Here is a 14648-nt window from a genome sequence, read left to right on the forward strand (position 1 = left end):
ACATAACACAGAACTCCAGTCCACCAGGGAGAGTGGAGTCAGGGCCAAGGTCGGCTCCGCGTGGGCGGGGCTGGGTTTCTGGGGTGCAGGAACAAGGGTCTGTGGAAGAGGCCACGCCTCGGAGACTGGGACACCTGTGGAGAAAAGCAGAGGTGAGAAAGAAACTGGCCGGCTGAGACAGGGAGACAGGAGCACAGCACAGGTTGAATGAATGAAGGAAACATGAATCGCCCCTCCCACACGTGATCTCTGTGACTGGTTATTGTGAACGAGTCGAGTCACTGGAGGTTAGGGAGGGAAGCAGGTGTTCCCACAGCCGTGGGAGAAGGAGGTGACGCTATAGGTTCTGATTCTCTCAACTAGCACTTACTGAGCATTGCTGTGCGCCGAGCACCATGCTGGATGCTGGATGCGGGGATAGGAGATACAGAGATAGAGAAATATAGCCCCACTCGTGGGGGATTTGGGGGGAACACCCATAGAGGGAAGGGGTCGTGTGTTCTAGGAGCACAGAGGGCTGAGTATCCGCCTCCACTTGGCTAGAGACCAGGTGTGATCAGGGAAGGTGATATTTGGGTTGTATCTTTTCTTCAGGCCAAGGAGAGGGTAGAGTGTTCCAGGCAGAGGAAACAGCAAAGGAAAGGACAGAAGTGGGAAAAGGCAGAGCCCCAGGCTGAGGAGCAAAGGAAGTTGGAACTGCAGCTGAGAAAATGGGCCGTAGCCGGTCAGCATTGGTCCTGCGTGCTGTGCCCAGGCGCTGAGCTGGGAGTCCCTCAAGGATTCGGAGTGAGAGGGCGGGTAGCCGTGGCCATGGTCTGGATGAGGGGTTGTAGGCCTCCTCCAGGCAGGAAGAGTGAGGGCCTGTGATACAGCGCTCACACCTGCGGCAGCCTGCCTTTATAGCTCATCTGCTGTTCTGGATTCATTTCAGTGTAACCAGCCAATGAGTGGTTTAGATCTTCTCTGCCCAGTGCCACCCTTAGACTTGGGCAAAATGGATGCCATGAACTAAGCCAGACCCAAAAGGACAAATATATGATTCCACTTACATGGGGAACCTAAAATAGGCCAGTTCATAGAGACAGAAAACAGAATGGTGGTTGCCAGGGGCTGGGGGAGGCGGGCATGGGGAGTTCCTTTTTAATGGGTACAGAGTTTCAGTTTGGGATGATAAAAAAGTTCTGGCTTTCCGGGAGGGCGGGCGGCGTACAGGGTCCGCGCGGCCTCGGGGCCAGAGCCCGGGTCCCCGCCCGCCCCGGCGCCCGCCGCCGGCCGAGCCCCGCCCTCCGCGTCTCCATCGTGGGTCGCGGTGGTCGGATGTGCGCTCGGGTCCGCGGGACAGGCGGGCGCAGAGCTCCTTTGTATTGGCGCGGGTGGGTGCGGCGAGGTTCCGGCGCCTCCGCGGAGCATCGTGGGTCTGGGGCTGGGGGCGCCGCGGATTGCTATCCTCTCCGCACTTTCCCGGCTCTGAAACCTCGAGAACACGGCTAGGCAGCAGTAGTTTAATGGGGCGTTTGCCTGCTGGGAACTAGGGGCCTGCTGGGGTCTCAGTTCTTGGCTGGCCCCGGAACGAGGTTGCCAGGTGTGTGACGGCAGCAGGTAGGAGTGACCCGCTGGTGCAGTGATGAGCAAGAAAGTACAGGAAGGACAGCGGCTGTTGGCCTGTGAAGCTAGGCAAGAATGACCAGCCGACACAGTCCAGACCAAGGCCCTTGAGCCTAGCTCGGTCCTGTGCGTCTGGTCAGTGGAATAGACCTGCAGGTGTGGCTCTTGTCACCCTAGGACTGGCTTCAGGACAGTGTGAATCAGCAGTTCTGAGGCAGCAGGCGTGATCCAGAAGTGTGAGCAGAGACCGTCTGGAATCCCCAGACTCCAGGGAAACTGAAGGTGACAGCCAGCCTAATGAAGAGGACAGGAGTTGGGGGCCGGTGGCGGTGGGGCAGGAAGGCACCCAACGGCAGCGTGGCCCATTTGCGGTGGCAGCAGCCCAGCAGGCGCCCCTCGTCTCAGGGCCCTAATCCTGGCTCCAGCCGGCTGGTCAGGGGAGCTGCAAGGTCTTCTGGGCGAGCAGAGCTCACAGTCCTGAGCTGTTCTTCTCTGTGTTTGGGTCATCTCCCCCCATCCAAGGGGAGAAATCTAGATGAGGTTTAAGAATCAGTGCTTTAAGACTGTGGATCTCGGGGTTGAAACCTCGGAAGACATGTTTTCAGCACAGGGTGTTAAAGTGAACGGAAGGATTCAACCCCTTTTCAAGGAGGGTGGCTCCATGTGGGCAGAACTAGAGAATAAATGGGTCTTGAATAAAAAAAAAAAAAAAGTTCTGGAGTTGGATAATGGTGATAATTGCACAAAAGTGCAAATGTACTTAATGCCCCTGAATTGCACACTTAAAAATGGTTAAAAGAGTAAATTTTACGTTATGTTTATTTTACCACAATTTTTAAAAAGTGGATGCCAGGGCTCCGTGCTTTAGAAGGCCCGGCCCCCCTCCAACCCTCCTCTGGCTGCGCCCTTGTCCTATGGGCTTTCAGCATTCAAGCACCTCACAGGCCTGAGAGAGGCTGCCCTTCCCTAATGGGCTATGGAAGGGAGTGCACAGACTAACTTTGACCATACACAGTCATTCCCTTATGTACTGACTTCACAGCCCGACCCCACATATGCTGTAGCTACCAACAGTTTGCACGGTTGGGAGTCAGACAGATCAGGGCCCAAGTCCCAGCTCTGTGTTCAGTTTCCCCCTCTGTAAAATGGGCCTAATTATAGTAGCACCTCATGAAGTGGCTGAAATGGGTAAATGAGCCCCTGCAATAACGTGGTTAGGGGCCTGACACACAAGAAATGTCAGGAAACTTGGCTCTTACTAGAATATTCACTCTGCGTTCTTGACTGGAGGACTGCTTATAGCTGTGTTGAGAAGTGAAGGGAGAAGGTCATGTTGTCTGAGGGTGGTGCAAAGTTATCCAAGCAGGCGAGTGGGAGCCCCCTGCCCTGGGCTGAGTCAGCTGGGAGGCCTGGGTCACGCTCACCAGACAGTGGTGTCTGCAAGTCCCATGTGGCTTATTATACTCTTTGGAGACATCAGTCTCACACAGGTCTCCGCCCTGGGGCGTAGAGTCTCATGATAAATTTGATTAAAATGTCTCTCCCTTTGACCATTCCACTTACAGGATTCACTTAGAATTCATTTATTTAATGGGTTAATATTTTGCATCAGCTTTGGCTAAGCAGGATCAGTGCCCTGAGACCCAACTCCAGTGTTTCTTGCTATCTGTAAATGAGAATAAGGACAGGTATTTTTGCTATGAGTTTCTTCGGTAAAAATTTGGCAATGCATAATTTGTGTCACCTATTGCAACTTTTATAATAAGTGAATTTTATGCATCCCCAGTTACAACTTTTATTGTTTTTTTCTTGAGGGATTTTCAAGTAAATAGCTTCCAAAAGCCACCCTGCTTGTCTGGTTCGGATACTTTAAAGCCATAATTATGAGTTTGAATTGAGTTAAAATTTAGAGCCTCTAAAGCTTAGCTCATGCCGAGCACAGTGGTAGGCAAAAAGGTAAATCAAAACACTTTTGAGCAAGATAATGGATGGCTACAGTTTCAAATTAAAAATTAGGACACTGTAAAAATCACATTACATTTGGTTCACTGGGAAACATCTCCATGCGACTACTAACCCACACTTAACTCACTGTTGTTAAGTACTCCACGTAGGAGTACTAACAGCAAACGTTACTTAAAGCAACTAACATGTCACATTGCTCTAAGGACGGTAAAATACATATGAAATATCTACAATCTCCAGCTCAACTTTCCCTTATTTTGCTAAGGGGAAAAACACATGTGAGATGAAATTGTATGGATATTATATTTGAATCTTCTGGATCATTCCAAAGTATGATGGCAAGTTTTCTAAAAGGAAATCTGGTTATTTCCAAAGTATTTTTATAATGCAGAGCTACACTAGGTTTTAGTATGATGAATTTCCACCTAAGTGAAGACTTTCTCATTGAAAAGGGTGAAATTATTGAAAATATTCCGTATCAGATTTATTTCCTGGCTACACAAAAAACTCTAAGCTCAGATTTCTGGGATACCTTTGTTGCTGTTGTTTGTTTGGCCATGCTGCACAGCTTGCAGGATCTTAGTTCCCCGACCAGGAATTGAACCCGTGCCCCCTGCAGTGGAAGCGTGGAGTCCTAACCACTGGACCACCAGGGAACTCCCAGGGCTACCTGGAAAAACCATCTCCCAAAATAGGCTTTTTGAAAAGTCTCCTCGATGGCAGCAGATTGACATCCTTTGAAGGGATGTCAATCCCTTTTTGGAAAGGAGATACTGGGCAGAGTCACCTCCCGTGGATAAGGGAGGTGATCAGGCTAGACAATAAGCAAGCTGTCTTTTCTGTCGGTGTTTATCAAGCCTTCCTCACGTGTATCTCTATGTGCTAGAGATACACGGACACGAGGCTTTCTAAGGCGGCTTGAAGACAGTTCTTAAAGGAAAACCCAAAGGATGTCTTCGACAATGCAACAACATATAAAGTCCACAGTGCATCAAAATGACTACTTTTGACAGATACTTATTTAGATAAGTTCTTTTATGTTTTTTTTTAAAGAAAGACTAATTACTTCATAATCATACTTTATAAATCTACTTAGATAAAATTGTACTATGTGTAGATTGTGCTTTGTTTTATAATTGACGGGTTTCTGGAAAGTTGTGGGAAAATACTTTAAAATCAAACACACAAGGAAATTATTTTAAGAGGGAAAAACTGTGTTCCATTTATTTCCAAGCACCATTTGCTCTGTATGTCAGAGGCCCTCCAGGGACTCTGCTCCCACAGAGATGCCCAAATCTCCAGAACCTGTTGACCTGCTCTCGGCCTCCCCTGTAGGACCTGGACACCTGAGCACAGACGGGAACTAGTGAGCTTGTCAGAGGCAGGTGATATAGCGGTAAATCCTCCAACCAGGAGTCTTCCTAATCAATGCCATGGTTCCTAGTTATTGCTCTGGACATATTGACAAACAGAAAAGACCTTACCCACTTTATTACCCTGGTTCACGATCCTCTAGACCCGGTCTCACATTTTTAGGATACGGTATGAGCTTTAAAGCTCTGCAGCAGCCCTGCTGGCAGTTTGGAGTAATTCAACCATGCAAAAATTCGACTTCGGGTGAATCATGAAATCACTAGTTTTATAGACCAAAAATGGCAATCTCCCATGGTTCAACCTAATATGTTGGAGGAAGAGTAGGGTATGGTTTAGAAAGTCAGCCTTTAGCATTGATCTTTCCTCCTTTTCCCTCCTCCAAATAACCCAATAGAATGCTTTCCTCTCAAGTAACTCCATGTAAATCTAAGACAGGGGATGTAGGGACACACAGACAGTTCCTGGGCTCCAGTCCTCCCCGAGGGAGAACAGGGGAAGACCTTTAGAAATGTATTTAGTTCATAAATAAATCCTTGTCTACCTGCCCAGTGCTGGGAGGAAACTCCTCAGCCACTGCTGGTTCTACGTTATTAATGCCATCACCACAGGAGGGCAGAGCCGCCTCCGTCCTGGAAGGAGGATAAGCATCTCACCCTCACATTACCATGCTGTGAAAATTAAGGCACAGAATCACAGTGAAGACTCATTGAGATGGTGATACAGTCAGATTCAGAACTAGTCTCTGAATCCTCTGGAAATCAGCTTCCATTTTAACAGCATGGACAGGAAGGGCTTGAGTGGTATTCCATAAGCCCAGTGGGTACTGAGTGAGAGAAACAAAGTACAGCCTGTTGGACTGGGATTTGAGCTCTCTCTCCTTCTCCTGTGGGTGTCGTGGTATAGAATCCAGGGCCATACAAACCCTTTTTTGGGGTAGATTCTGCAGTGTTTTCAAGATAGGTCCCCTACACCTAGAGTCTCTCCCCGGCATGGGCTCTCCGACGTGCACTAATACGTGAGCTATTGTTGAATCGGCTCCCACACTCAGCACATCCATAGGGTTTTTCTCGCGTGTGCATTCTCTGGTGAATAATAAGACTTGAGCTCTGACTGAAGCTCTCCCCACATTCCCCGCATTTATAGGGTCTCTCTCCAGTGTGGATTCGCCGGTGGGTAATGACGTTTGAGCGGTCACTGAAACGTTTCCCACATTCCAGACATTCATAGGGTTTCTCTCCTCTGATGGCTGGTGAGAGCGGAACTCTTACTGAACTTTTTCCCACGCTCGGGGCACCGGTAGGGTTTTTCGCCAGTGTGCATTCACCAGTGTGTCCCAAAGTGCGAGCCGTTGGCGAAACTCTTTCCACACTCACTACACTTACGGGGTTTCTCTCCTGTGTGGATCCTCTGGTGCGTAATAAGGCCTGCGCTCTGCGTGAAGCCTGTGCAGCACTCCCCACGTTTATAGGGCTTTTCTCCTGTGTGGATTCTCTGGTGTGTGATGAGGTCAGAATGATCACTGAAGCCTCTCCCACATTTGGGGCATTTGTAGGGCTTCCCCACCGTGTGAATTCTCTGGTGGCAAACCAGATATGAGCTTTGGCCAAAGCTTTTCCCACATTGGCCACATTTATGGGTTTCTTTTCTCCAATGTGGGCTAATCCGTGGATAGCTAAGTGTGAGCTCAGGCCGAAATATTTTCCACATTCACAGCATATATTGGGTTTTCCTCCAACATAGGTTCCCTGAGGACCTATGAATTTACCTAAGTCTCTTTCTGGAGGAGAGAGCCACTCTTGTCCATCTTCTAAGGATATTTCTCACTGCTTCTCTGCCCCATATTCACTTTCCCAGTCTTTCCTCCAGTTGAGGTATTGGGAAACATCCATGTTGGATCTTCCTAATAACACCCCAGGTAGTTTTACTGCCTCTGAAATGTCCTGGCTTGAATCCTCCTCATTCTCTGTCCTTGTTTCAAGATCTGAAAGAATGAAATGAAACTGCAAAGGTTACCTATTTTCTGATTCAGAAGAATAGAAACAATGTGAAAGAGGTCCTTACTGGTCACTTAAAAACAAGTTATTGGTGGTGACAGACCTTAATCAATTTTCCATTAACCAGGAACAAATAAGCTAGAATATGGCTGAACCATTGTCAAGACCAGCAGACATCCAGGCCTCACTCACTCCCCCAGCTTCTAAGCAGGAAGGTCACGTGGAGAAAGGCTGGAGGCAGGTCCAGGTGCACTTCTTCCTCTTCAGTCAGAGCGGCTCCCCCCTCCTCAGAGGCTCTGTCCCCAAGCTCAGCTCCCCCTCTCCTCCCATCACCTACGAACTGGCAATCGGTACTAAAAAGCCACCTTTCTCTTCCTGATACTGCCTTCTGGGTAGAGGGACGTGCCTTAGAATACTTCTCCTGGCCATTCTCCATCCCCTTCCTTACAGGTGGGAGGAATGACTTCCTTGGTTAACAAACAGTTGGTGCACGTGGCTCAGAAGATCAGCAGTGAAGGCTCTATCCCTGCAGGGCGAGGCGGTGGTTGTCCAGTGCTGCCTGCAGCTCAGTTCTGGGGCTCTGTGCGACCCCACAGCTAAGCCACACCCTCAAGAGCTCCACCATTTAGAAAGCTTCCATTTTGATCTCAATGTCTTACTCATGTCTCTTTCAGTCAGTCTAGAACCTGAGCAGGAGAACAGTTCTATTTATCAGATCGCCTGAAATTCCAACAAAATGACGGAGCCCCACCACGGAAGGGAGCTCATCTTAATCATGAGAAATTCACCCCTCCAATAATCTAAGGTTGACTGTAGTTTTAATTTGGGGTCATCCATGTTCCCTTTTTCTACTAACCTGGTTAAGTGATAGTTAATTAAAATTATAATTCAGATAGAAATTTAAGAGAGAAATCATAAACACTAATACTTTGTTTATAGCTACACATTCCAAGGTAACTAAAGAGACCAGGCTTTCTTTTCTGTTCTTCTCACAACTCCTGTGGTTTCAGCACCACAGAACAATAACCCGGGAAGATCAAGTGCCTGGGTTCCTCTCCCGCCCTTGCCCAGTGCTGGCTTGTCCATGTTCAGAATTCCAGGTCTGACTTCTTTGTTGGTGAGATACTAGCTTTCACTCATTTCCCACCTGCACAGGAAGTTTTCCGAATTTCCTTGAAATCCTGGAGACTGTCCTTCCAAAGTTCTTCACTTCCCTCCAGACTTGAGACCCCATCTGACGGGGGAACTGGAGGTCCCGCCCAAGAAAAAGCAAGAAGGGACATGGGGTTCTTATGTAATTTGCCTTCTGTTCTCATATCTGGAAGTGGTAGGTGGGATGAGAATGGAAGCACGTCTCAGAAAGGTCTAGTTTTCAAAAGAAAAAGTTAATGACTTAGGAAATTTTCCCCCTTAAGTTCAGCATACAGGGCAATGTGCTTATGTATTTTAACAATAATTATAGCAATGATGACAATGAGAACTAACATTTGCTGAATGCAAACAATGTAACAACCCAGGGAGGTAGATACCATCACTGTGTCCATTTTGCAGATAAGAAAATGGGGGCTCAGGGTGTTTAACCTATGTACCCGGGAACAGACAAGTCTAAAGTGGCAGACTGTTGTATATAATATATGCAGAGTTCACATCTATGGGGCACTTTAGGTGGAAACAAACAACTGAAACTTTAAGTAACTCTCCTGTTTCTCTAATATTGTTACTAAAAGCAGGCAGGGAGATCCCTTTGCTGTCGAGCAGAGCAAAACCCTCAAAATCATCTTCCTTAGTCTATTGGTTTCTATCAGTATTTAAAGATAGGTTGTAAATAGTGTCCCTCTATAGAAATCAACAATTTTCCTCCTGACAAGGCCATTCCGATACAGACTAGTGATAGCAGAGTGACAGACGATAAGCATGTCTCCTGTTTCACGGTCCCTAATCTTCCCGCGGGGCTTCCTCTCTCCCACTGTTCTGAAGTGCACTTCGGGGAAGAGAGCTTACCATTGGGGTACCCCCTCAAAGCCCGGGGGCCGAGGCTCCTGGGCTCCTCTGTCATCTCATTACCATCCCCTGTCACTGCCTTCTGGTTCTCTTTGGAGTCCCCTCTAGTCCGCAGAACGCCTCCTGCCACCTCAAAGGCATCAAAGGTGTTGGCCAGGGTCCAGGGACTCATCAGGGCATCCATCTTATCGTAGAAGGGGCCGGTGCCTGGAGTGTGGGTGCTCCTGGCTTTGCAGTAGTTAGCCTGGAGGTTTTTGAACCGGTAGCGACACTGCTCCAGGGTCCGCAGGAAGCCCCGCTCTCGCAGCCGCTCAGCCACAATCCAGTACACCTGGCGGGTCCAATGGCAGGTGCGGAGCTTCTCATGAATGTGGGGCTCACTAAGAATTCCCAGGAAAATTTTAGTCTCCTCATACCCCCAGTGCACACCTGGGGAAAGGGACAGAGCTAAGCTAAGCTAATGCTGCTGGTTTTGTAATGAATATAGCAGAAGATCCCCCCACTTCCTACAACAGCATTTTAGTGATTTCCCGAGAAGTAATCAAGTAGGTTTTTCCCTCTGTGACAGGACTGGATCCAACAATATGCACACGCATATTTATTTTTATGCTGATGATCATCATACTTATATTGTGGTTCTTCCTTTTGCTCAGTTACACACATGAACAAAGCGCTCCACCTTTTGTATGTAAAAATAGTCTTTCCTTGCCCTTTCCAAACTATTATAATATGCCTTCAATCCACATAGCACCTCTGAAATAGCTGGTTGCGATGAGGCCCTCCCCAAACCCTGCTAACAACCAGAGCCCTCCCGTCTTGCTGGTGATAGGGGCTTACCAGTAGGACTCCAAAACAGGGCTGGGATACCAGGGCTTCCAGACGCTTCTTCAGTGCCCAGTTCTCCCCCCTCAGAATCCTCCATTATGGCTCCTGAATGCCCTTCTTCTAAAGATGCTGCTGGATGGCCTTGGTTCCACCCCTGCTTCTCTGACCCACCTTCTAACACGGCCTTGGCCAGCATCGCCTCCTCCTGCTCCCAGTAAGCCCTCTGCAGTTCTTCCTGCTCCACATCACGGTACCTCTGCCCAAGCAGACCCCCGGCCACCCCTGGAATGGGGGTGGCGGCCTGTGGACACATCAGGGCATCCATCTTGTTGTAGAAGGGGCAGGTTCCTAGCACGTGGGTGCTCCTAGCTTTGCGGTAGTTAGTCTGGAGGTTTTTGAACCGGTAACGACACTGCTCCAGGGTCCGCAGGAAGCCCCGCTCTCGCAGCCGCTCAGCCACAATCCGGTACACCTGGCGGTTCCGATGGCACGTACAGAGCTTCTCATGAATCCAGGACTCACTGAGAATTCCCAGGAAAATGTTGGTTTCCTCGTAGCCCCAGTGCATCCCTGCCACCTTCTCATCCTTCAGGCCCTGCCACTCCAGCTCATCCCCTGTCTTGTCTTTTCTCAAGATGGGCACCTGGCCAGGCCTGACTCTTCCCCAACCCACCAGGGAGTCTCACACTCTCCTTCTCTCTGGAGCACTGAAGATCTGGGCTCTGTGGGTTTTCCTCCTGCTCCACGTGGGAGCTCACACAGGGTCTGTGGGTTGGAAAGGCTGTTTGCAGGGAGACAAGAAGAAGACATAATGGTTGGGTGAATCTAATAATCCCAAGCACTTTATATGCCAGGGAGGGGAGATATTAATTTTTTTAAAGAAGTCCAAGGGAGGGCTTCCCTGTGGCGCAGTGGTTAAGAATCCACCTACCAATGCAGGGGACACGGGTTCAAGCCCTGGTCCGGGAAGATCCCACATGCCAAAAATCAATAAATAAATTAATTAAAATAAATAAATAAATTCAATGAGTGAGACAGGGAGGAGAGAAAGCAAAGGAAGAACTAAGCTACCATTTACTGAACACCAGGCACTGCACTGGAAACTTCACATTTGCTCAAAATTCCCGTTAGTATGCGGCAGAGCTGGGATTTGAACTCAGGACTGTCTGAATCTGAAGCTTTTGTTTTTCTCCCACTACACAATCCTGCATACCATGAGGGAAAGATCCAGATACCGAAAGAAGGAAGTAACCATTACTTTTAAGACAAACAAGCAATCTTAGAGTCAAGGAAAAGAATGACTTAATACAACCCCTCACTACCTCAGCTGTGGCACTGCCTTACACAAGGAAGGAGATTTGGGCAACATTTTGCAAGCTGATGAAATTTTGGAGCCTAATCTATAAAGTTACTGGGCCTGCCCGCTGGGTAAAATTCCTTTGGAATTTCCGATAGGCAAGAGAATTGGTGCAAAGGGCCCCACTCAGTAGCAGAAGGTGACCTGATAAGAGAAATGTCTGGCCCACCTGGGAGCTGCTCATGGTCCCCTGGTCACAGCTGTTCTCCATAGAAAGACCCAGAGCCTGAGGATCAGGCAGGCCTGGGGCAAGAGAAAGGAGCCATTAGAGGGAATGCTTCTTGGCTCCTCCCAGGGACCAGCCCAACTGGTTTGGAAACAGAAGAGTCTTCCTCCTTCTCTCAGTGTCTGCTTTGTCCCATCAAAGAAGGACTGGTGAAAAAGCAAAACAACACATTTCTCAAAGGAGAGTTCCAGATTTCCCTTCCATATCCATCCACGTTATTGACTGTCAGCGTTTTATGCTTTTATTCTTCAGTTTTGATAACACATGTGAATCATCTGAATTGGTCTGGGGACACGTACCTGTTTTGAGAATTACTGCACTCTAGTTTAGCCCTACCTTGTGCCTTTCCTACCACCCAGGCCTAAAATTGGTACCCACGCCTTACCTACTGGGACCAGTAAGGTCTCACTCACATAAGGAGAGGTGCCACCAGCTCTGCTGTGTAGTTTTACAAAACATGCCGACCAAGGTTCTTCTTCCCTTTGGAGGTGCCTGTTGAGGATCCCATAGATTCATGTGGTCAGCCTCAGTTTATATGCCACACCCTCCCAGGGAAAGGAGCTGTACCCGCTACCCCACTTCCTGCACTCAGAGCGGGTTTCACGCCCTCCCCACAGAAGGGTCCCTTCTCCCTCCCTACACTGCTGCTGCTTACCGCTCTCGCGGAAGGATCCAAGTTTTACTTTGGGGCTGTGGTTCATTTGGTCTTCTGGTTCTGGCTGTGAGTTCTTCACCACTGCCTGGAACAGATACATGGATTCTGTCTGTGCTTGCTTTAGATGGATGTTTAGGGGACCTAGTACAGATCCTGAGGGTTCCTTCTCCTCTGACAGCACCTCCTGTCCCTGTTCAAGGACTGGAAATGGTCAGAATTCTGTAGGCACTAAAACGTAATCATCCCCAGACATAAAGAAGCAAAGGGGGAACTCAGTCTTATGCAAATCACTGCAGGGGCAGTAAGGAGTGTGGATGTGTGGGAGATGCCATGGAGGTAAGATCTGGAACCCAGGCCCACTGCAATCTGCCCACTCAGCTCTCCCAGGGCTGCTCCTGTCAACCTCTAGGCAAAACTAACAATACAGAGAGAGCAAGCAACAAGGCAGCTATTTTGCAACAGGACCTAAAGGTTCAATAATGTCAATAAAGACCAGTGAAACCCCTTGCTTCAGGGTGGCTGCTGCTGAATGAGAGCTGTTCTCCAAAGAGAACATAGGTTGTATCTGCTCCTTCTGGATCAGAGTGGTGCTCAAACTATTTTAAACAATTCTCTTATTTACTGGTGTGGACCGACACTCAGAGCAACCAATGTTGTGCGTCCTCTGAAAAGTCAGTCTGAAAATGGAAGGAAAGCTGCAGCTACCAGGCCCAGGGAATAAGCAAATTCCATGCTGACACCAACAGCAAAGTGTACACATCACCCATACTGCTGGCAACCCAAGGTGGCTCTGTCTCTCACATTCCTCTATTTTAACTACTCAGAAATAAGTTTCCATATCTCACCTGCAGCCCCAGTCTTCCAGGTTCTTTTTGCAAGTCCTCCACCAGAGCCACTGCCTCCTCTCCACTCTCTGGATGTTTTTGTCTAACCCAGATCTGGATCTCCTGGGGAAGGACAGCCAGGAACTGTTCCAGGACTAGCAACTCCAGGATCTGCTCTTTCGTACACTTCTCCGGTCTCAGCCACTGATGACAGAGCTTCTGGAGTTGGATGAGTGCCTCCCAGGGTCCTGATGCTTCTTGATAGTGGAAATACCAAAAGTGCTGGCAGGAGGTCTCTGGTCCAGGGATACTCCCTTGAAAGAAAATTTCCGGCTCCCAGTGGGAATCTTCTTCCAGCTTCACTATTTGGAGCTCTTCTTGTACTTGAGGAGTCTGGATTTGTTCATCCACAGCTACAGCCATTGTTCAGATCAGAGAAGAACCCTGCAGCTGTGCTCTGAAGTTCAAACCTCTTCCTTTACTTCACTGGGAAGCCACCTTTAGATAGGAGTCTAAGTAGAACTTGAAATTCTAGAGCCAGAGACATACATTACAGAGTGAATTCTAGTGAAAATCACAAGGGTTAGCCCAGTGGGATTGAGGTGAAGAAAAATCTTCCTGTTCCTCCCTCCCCATGTCCTGATGCCCATGGAGTCTGGCCCTCTGTCACTGGGGAGGCAGCTCCAGAAGTCTGACAGTAGGGGTCAAGGGCTGGTGGTCTGGTTGGAAAGCAGAGGAGCGTGAAGCTGTGTTTGCATAGCGATTTACTTAACGCCAAGAAAATGCCAATGACCCATACTGAAGAATGAGGATGAGCTGATGGAGATAATGGGGACAATAAACTGCCCATTCTCCCAAGCCACTGGTGTTCAGAGTGTTGCCAAGTACACGCAGTACAAGAGCCAGACGGCACACAAGGTAGCAGCATCTTGGAGAGCAGAGCCTGAGTGGAGCCCGCTCTAAGCTTCGGAGATTCATCGGCTCCAACCTCAACTGTCCTCGCCTCTGGGTGGGTTCTCAGATTTGTTTCTCTGGATTCCTCAGTCTTGGCATCATAACTCTCTCCCAAACAGGGAGATTTACCCTGGTTAAGGTTACAAGATATAACAGCAAGGATAATAAGATCACAGACTCACAGGATGTTACAGTTGGAACGGAAGTTAAGAGATATTCAGGCTTCAACTCCCTCAAAGCTGAGGTAGTCACGGCTCAGAGACCCCCAGGACCTTAACCAAGGTCACAAAGCTGGCAGGAAATGGGCAGTGGCTCAGCCCGGTGACGGTGGACCGGGTGACTGGCCCGCAGAGCGTGACTTACACTGGAAGGCTACTCTGCTCCGCGGGCGACCTTCTCTGGAAGCTTTATGGGGTAAACGCGCGGGCCCTGGGGACAGGGTCGCCTCGTTGGCTACGGGGCCAGGGTCATCCCCGCCGGGCCAGGTGGGCAGGGAGAAGGAGGACGCCGCCAGCATGAGGTGCGCATCCTGCCCCGGGGTCTGCTCGCGGGGACGGGGGACCCGGGGTCTCCGCCCGGTCACGCCCAGCCTGCGCGGGCCCAGGCCCGAGGTGAGAGCCGCTCCCGTCCGCCGAGGCCCTGCGACCACTGGAGGGCCCCGACTCCGCGGTACCTTCTCTGTGGGCACGCAAAGTCCCCACACGACACTCCCACCCCGAGCCCAGACCCCAAGTCCGGAGCTTCGGACAGCCATAAATACCGGGAGCGGAAATGCGAGCCCCAGAAAGACTGGGGCTTGGCAGGACTACATTTCCCATAGACCTCCACCAGGGCCTGCAGACTGACAGCAGGATTAACCAGTAATCTA

At 49.4% G+C, this 14648-nt stretch overlaps 2 protein-coding genes across 2 annotated transcripts; both read right to left on the bottom strand.

The window, feature by feature from the left end:
• Positions 1-4781: 4781 nt before the first annotated feature.
• LOC103013797 (zinc finger and SCAN domain-containing protein 20-like) lies at positions 4782-10428 on the bottom strand (the record flags this gene model as incomplete). Its single annotated transcript, XM_057542666.1, has 2 exons — positions 4782-6925; positions 9777-10428. Coding segments are annotated over 2 exons (813 nt in total), but the record flags the coding sequence as incomplete, so codon positions are not given.
• Positions 10429-11715: 1287 nt separating this feature from the next.
• On the bottom strand, positions 11716-13338 carry LOC103018377 (putative SCAN domain-containing protein SCAND2P). Its single transcript, XM_007194300.2, has 3 exons — positions 12848-13338; positions 12003-12087; positions 11716-11839 (listed from the first exon to the last, which is right to left on the bottom strand). Exons 1-3 carry the CDS (start codon positions 13247-13249, stop codon positions 11796-11798), a joined length of 531 nt encoding a protein of 176 aa, XP_007194362.1. The 5' UTR covers positions 13250-13338; the 3' UTR covers positions 11716-11795.
• Positions 13339-14648: the final 1310 nt, after the last annotated feature.

The sequence above is a fragment of the Balaenoptera acutorostrata genome, chromosome 3 (genome assembly GCF_949987535.1).
Source record: "Balaenoptera acutorostrata chromosome 3, mBalAcu1.1, whole genome shotgun sequence".
Lineage (NCBI taxonomy): Eukaryota > Metazoa > Chordata > Mammalia > Artiodactyla > Balaenopteridae > Balaenoptera > Balaenoptera acutorostrata.

Bases quoted from the DNA above. Each gene is read 5' to 3' on its own strand.
- LOC103018377 (XM_007194300.2), bottom strand. From the start codon at position 13,249: ATGGCTGTAGCTGTGGATGAACAAATCCAGACTCCTCAAGTACAAGAA. The intron at 12,088-12,847 runs GTGAGATATGGA...TATCTGTTCCAG, and splicing joins CTGGAAGACTGGGGCTGCAG to GCAGTGGTGAAGAACTCACA. The intron at 11,840-12,002 runs GTAAGCAGCAGC...GATCCTCAACAG, and splicing joins TGGATCCTTCCGCGAGAGCG to GCACCTCCAAAGGGAAGAAG.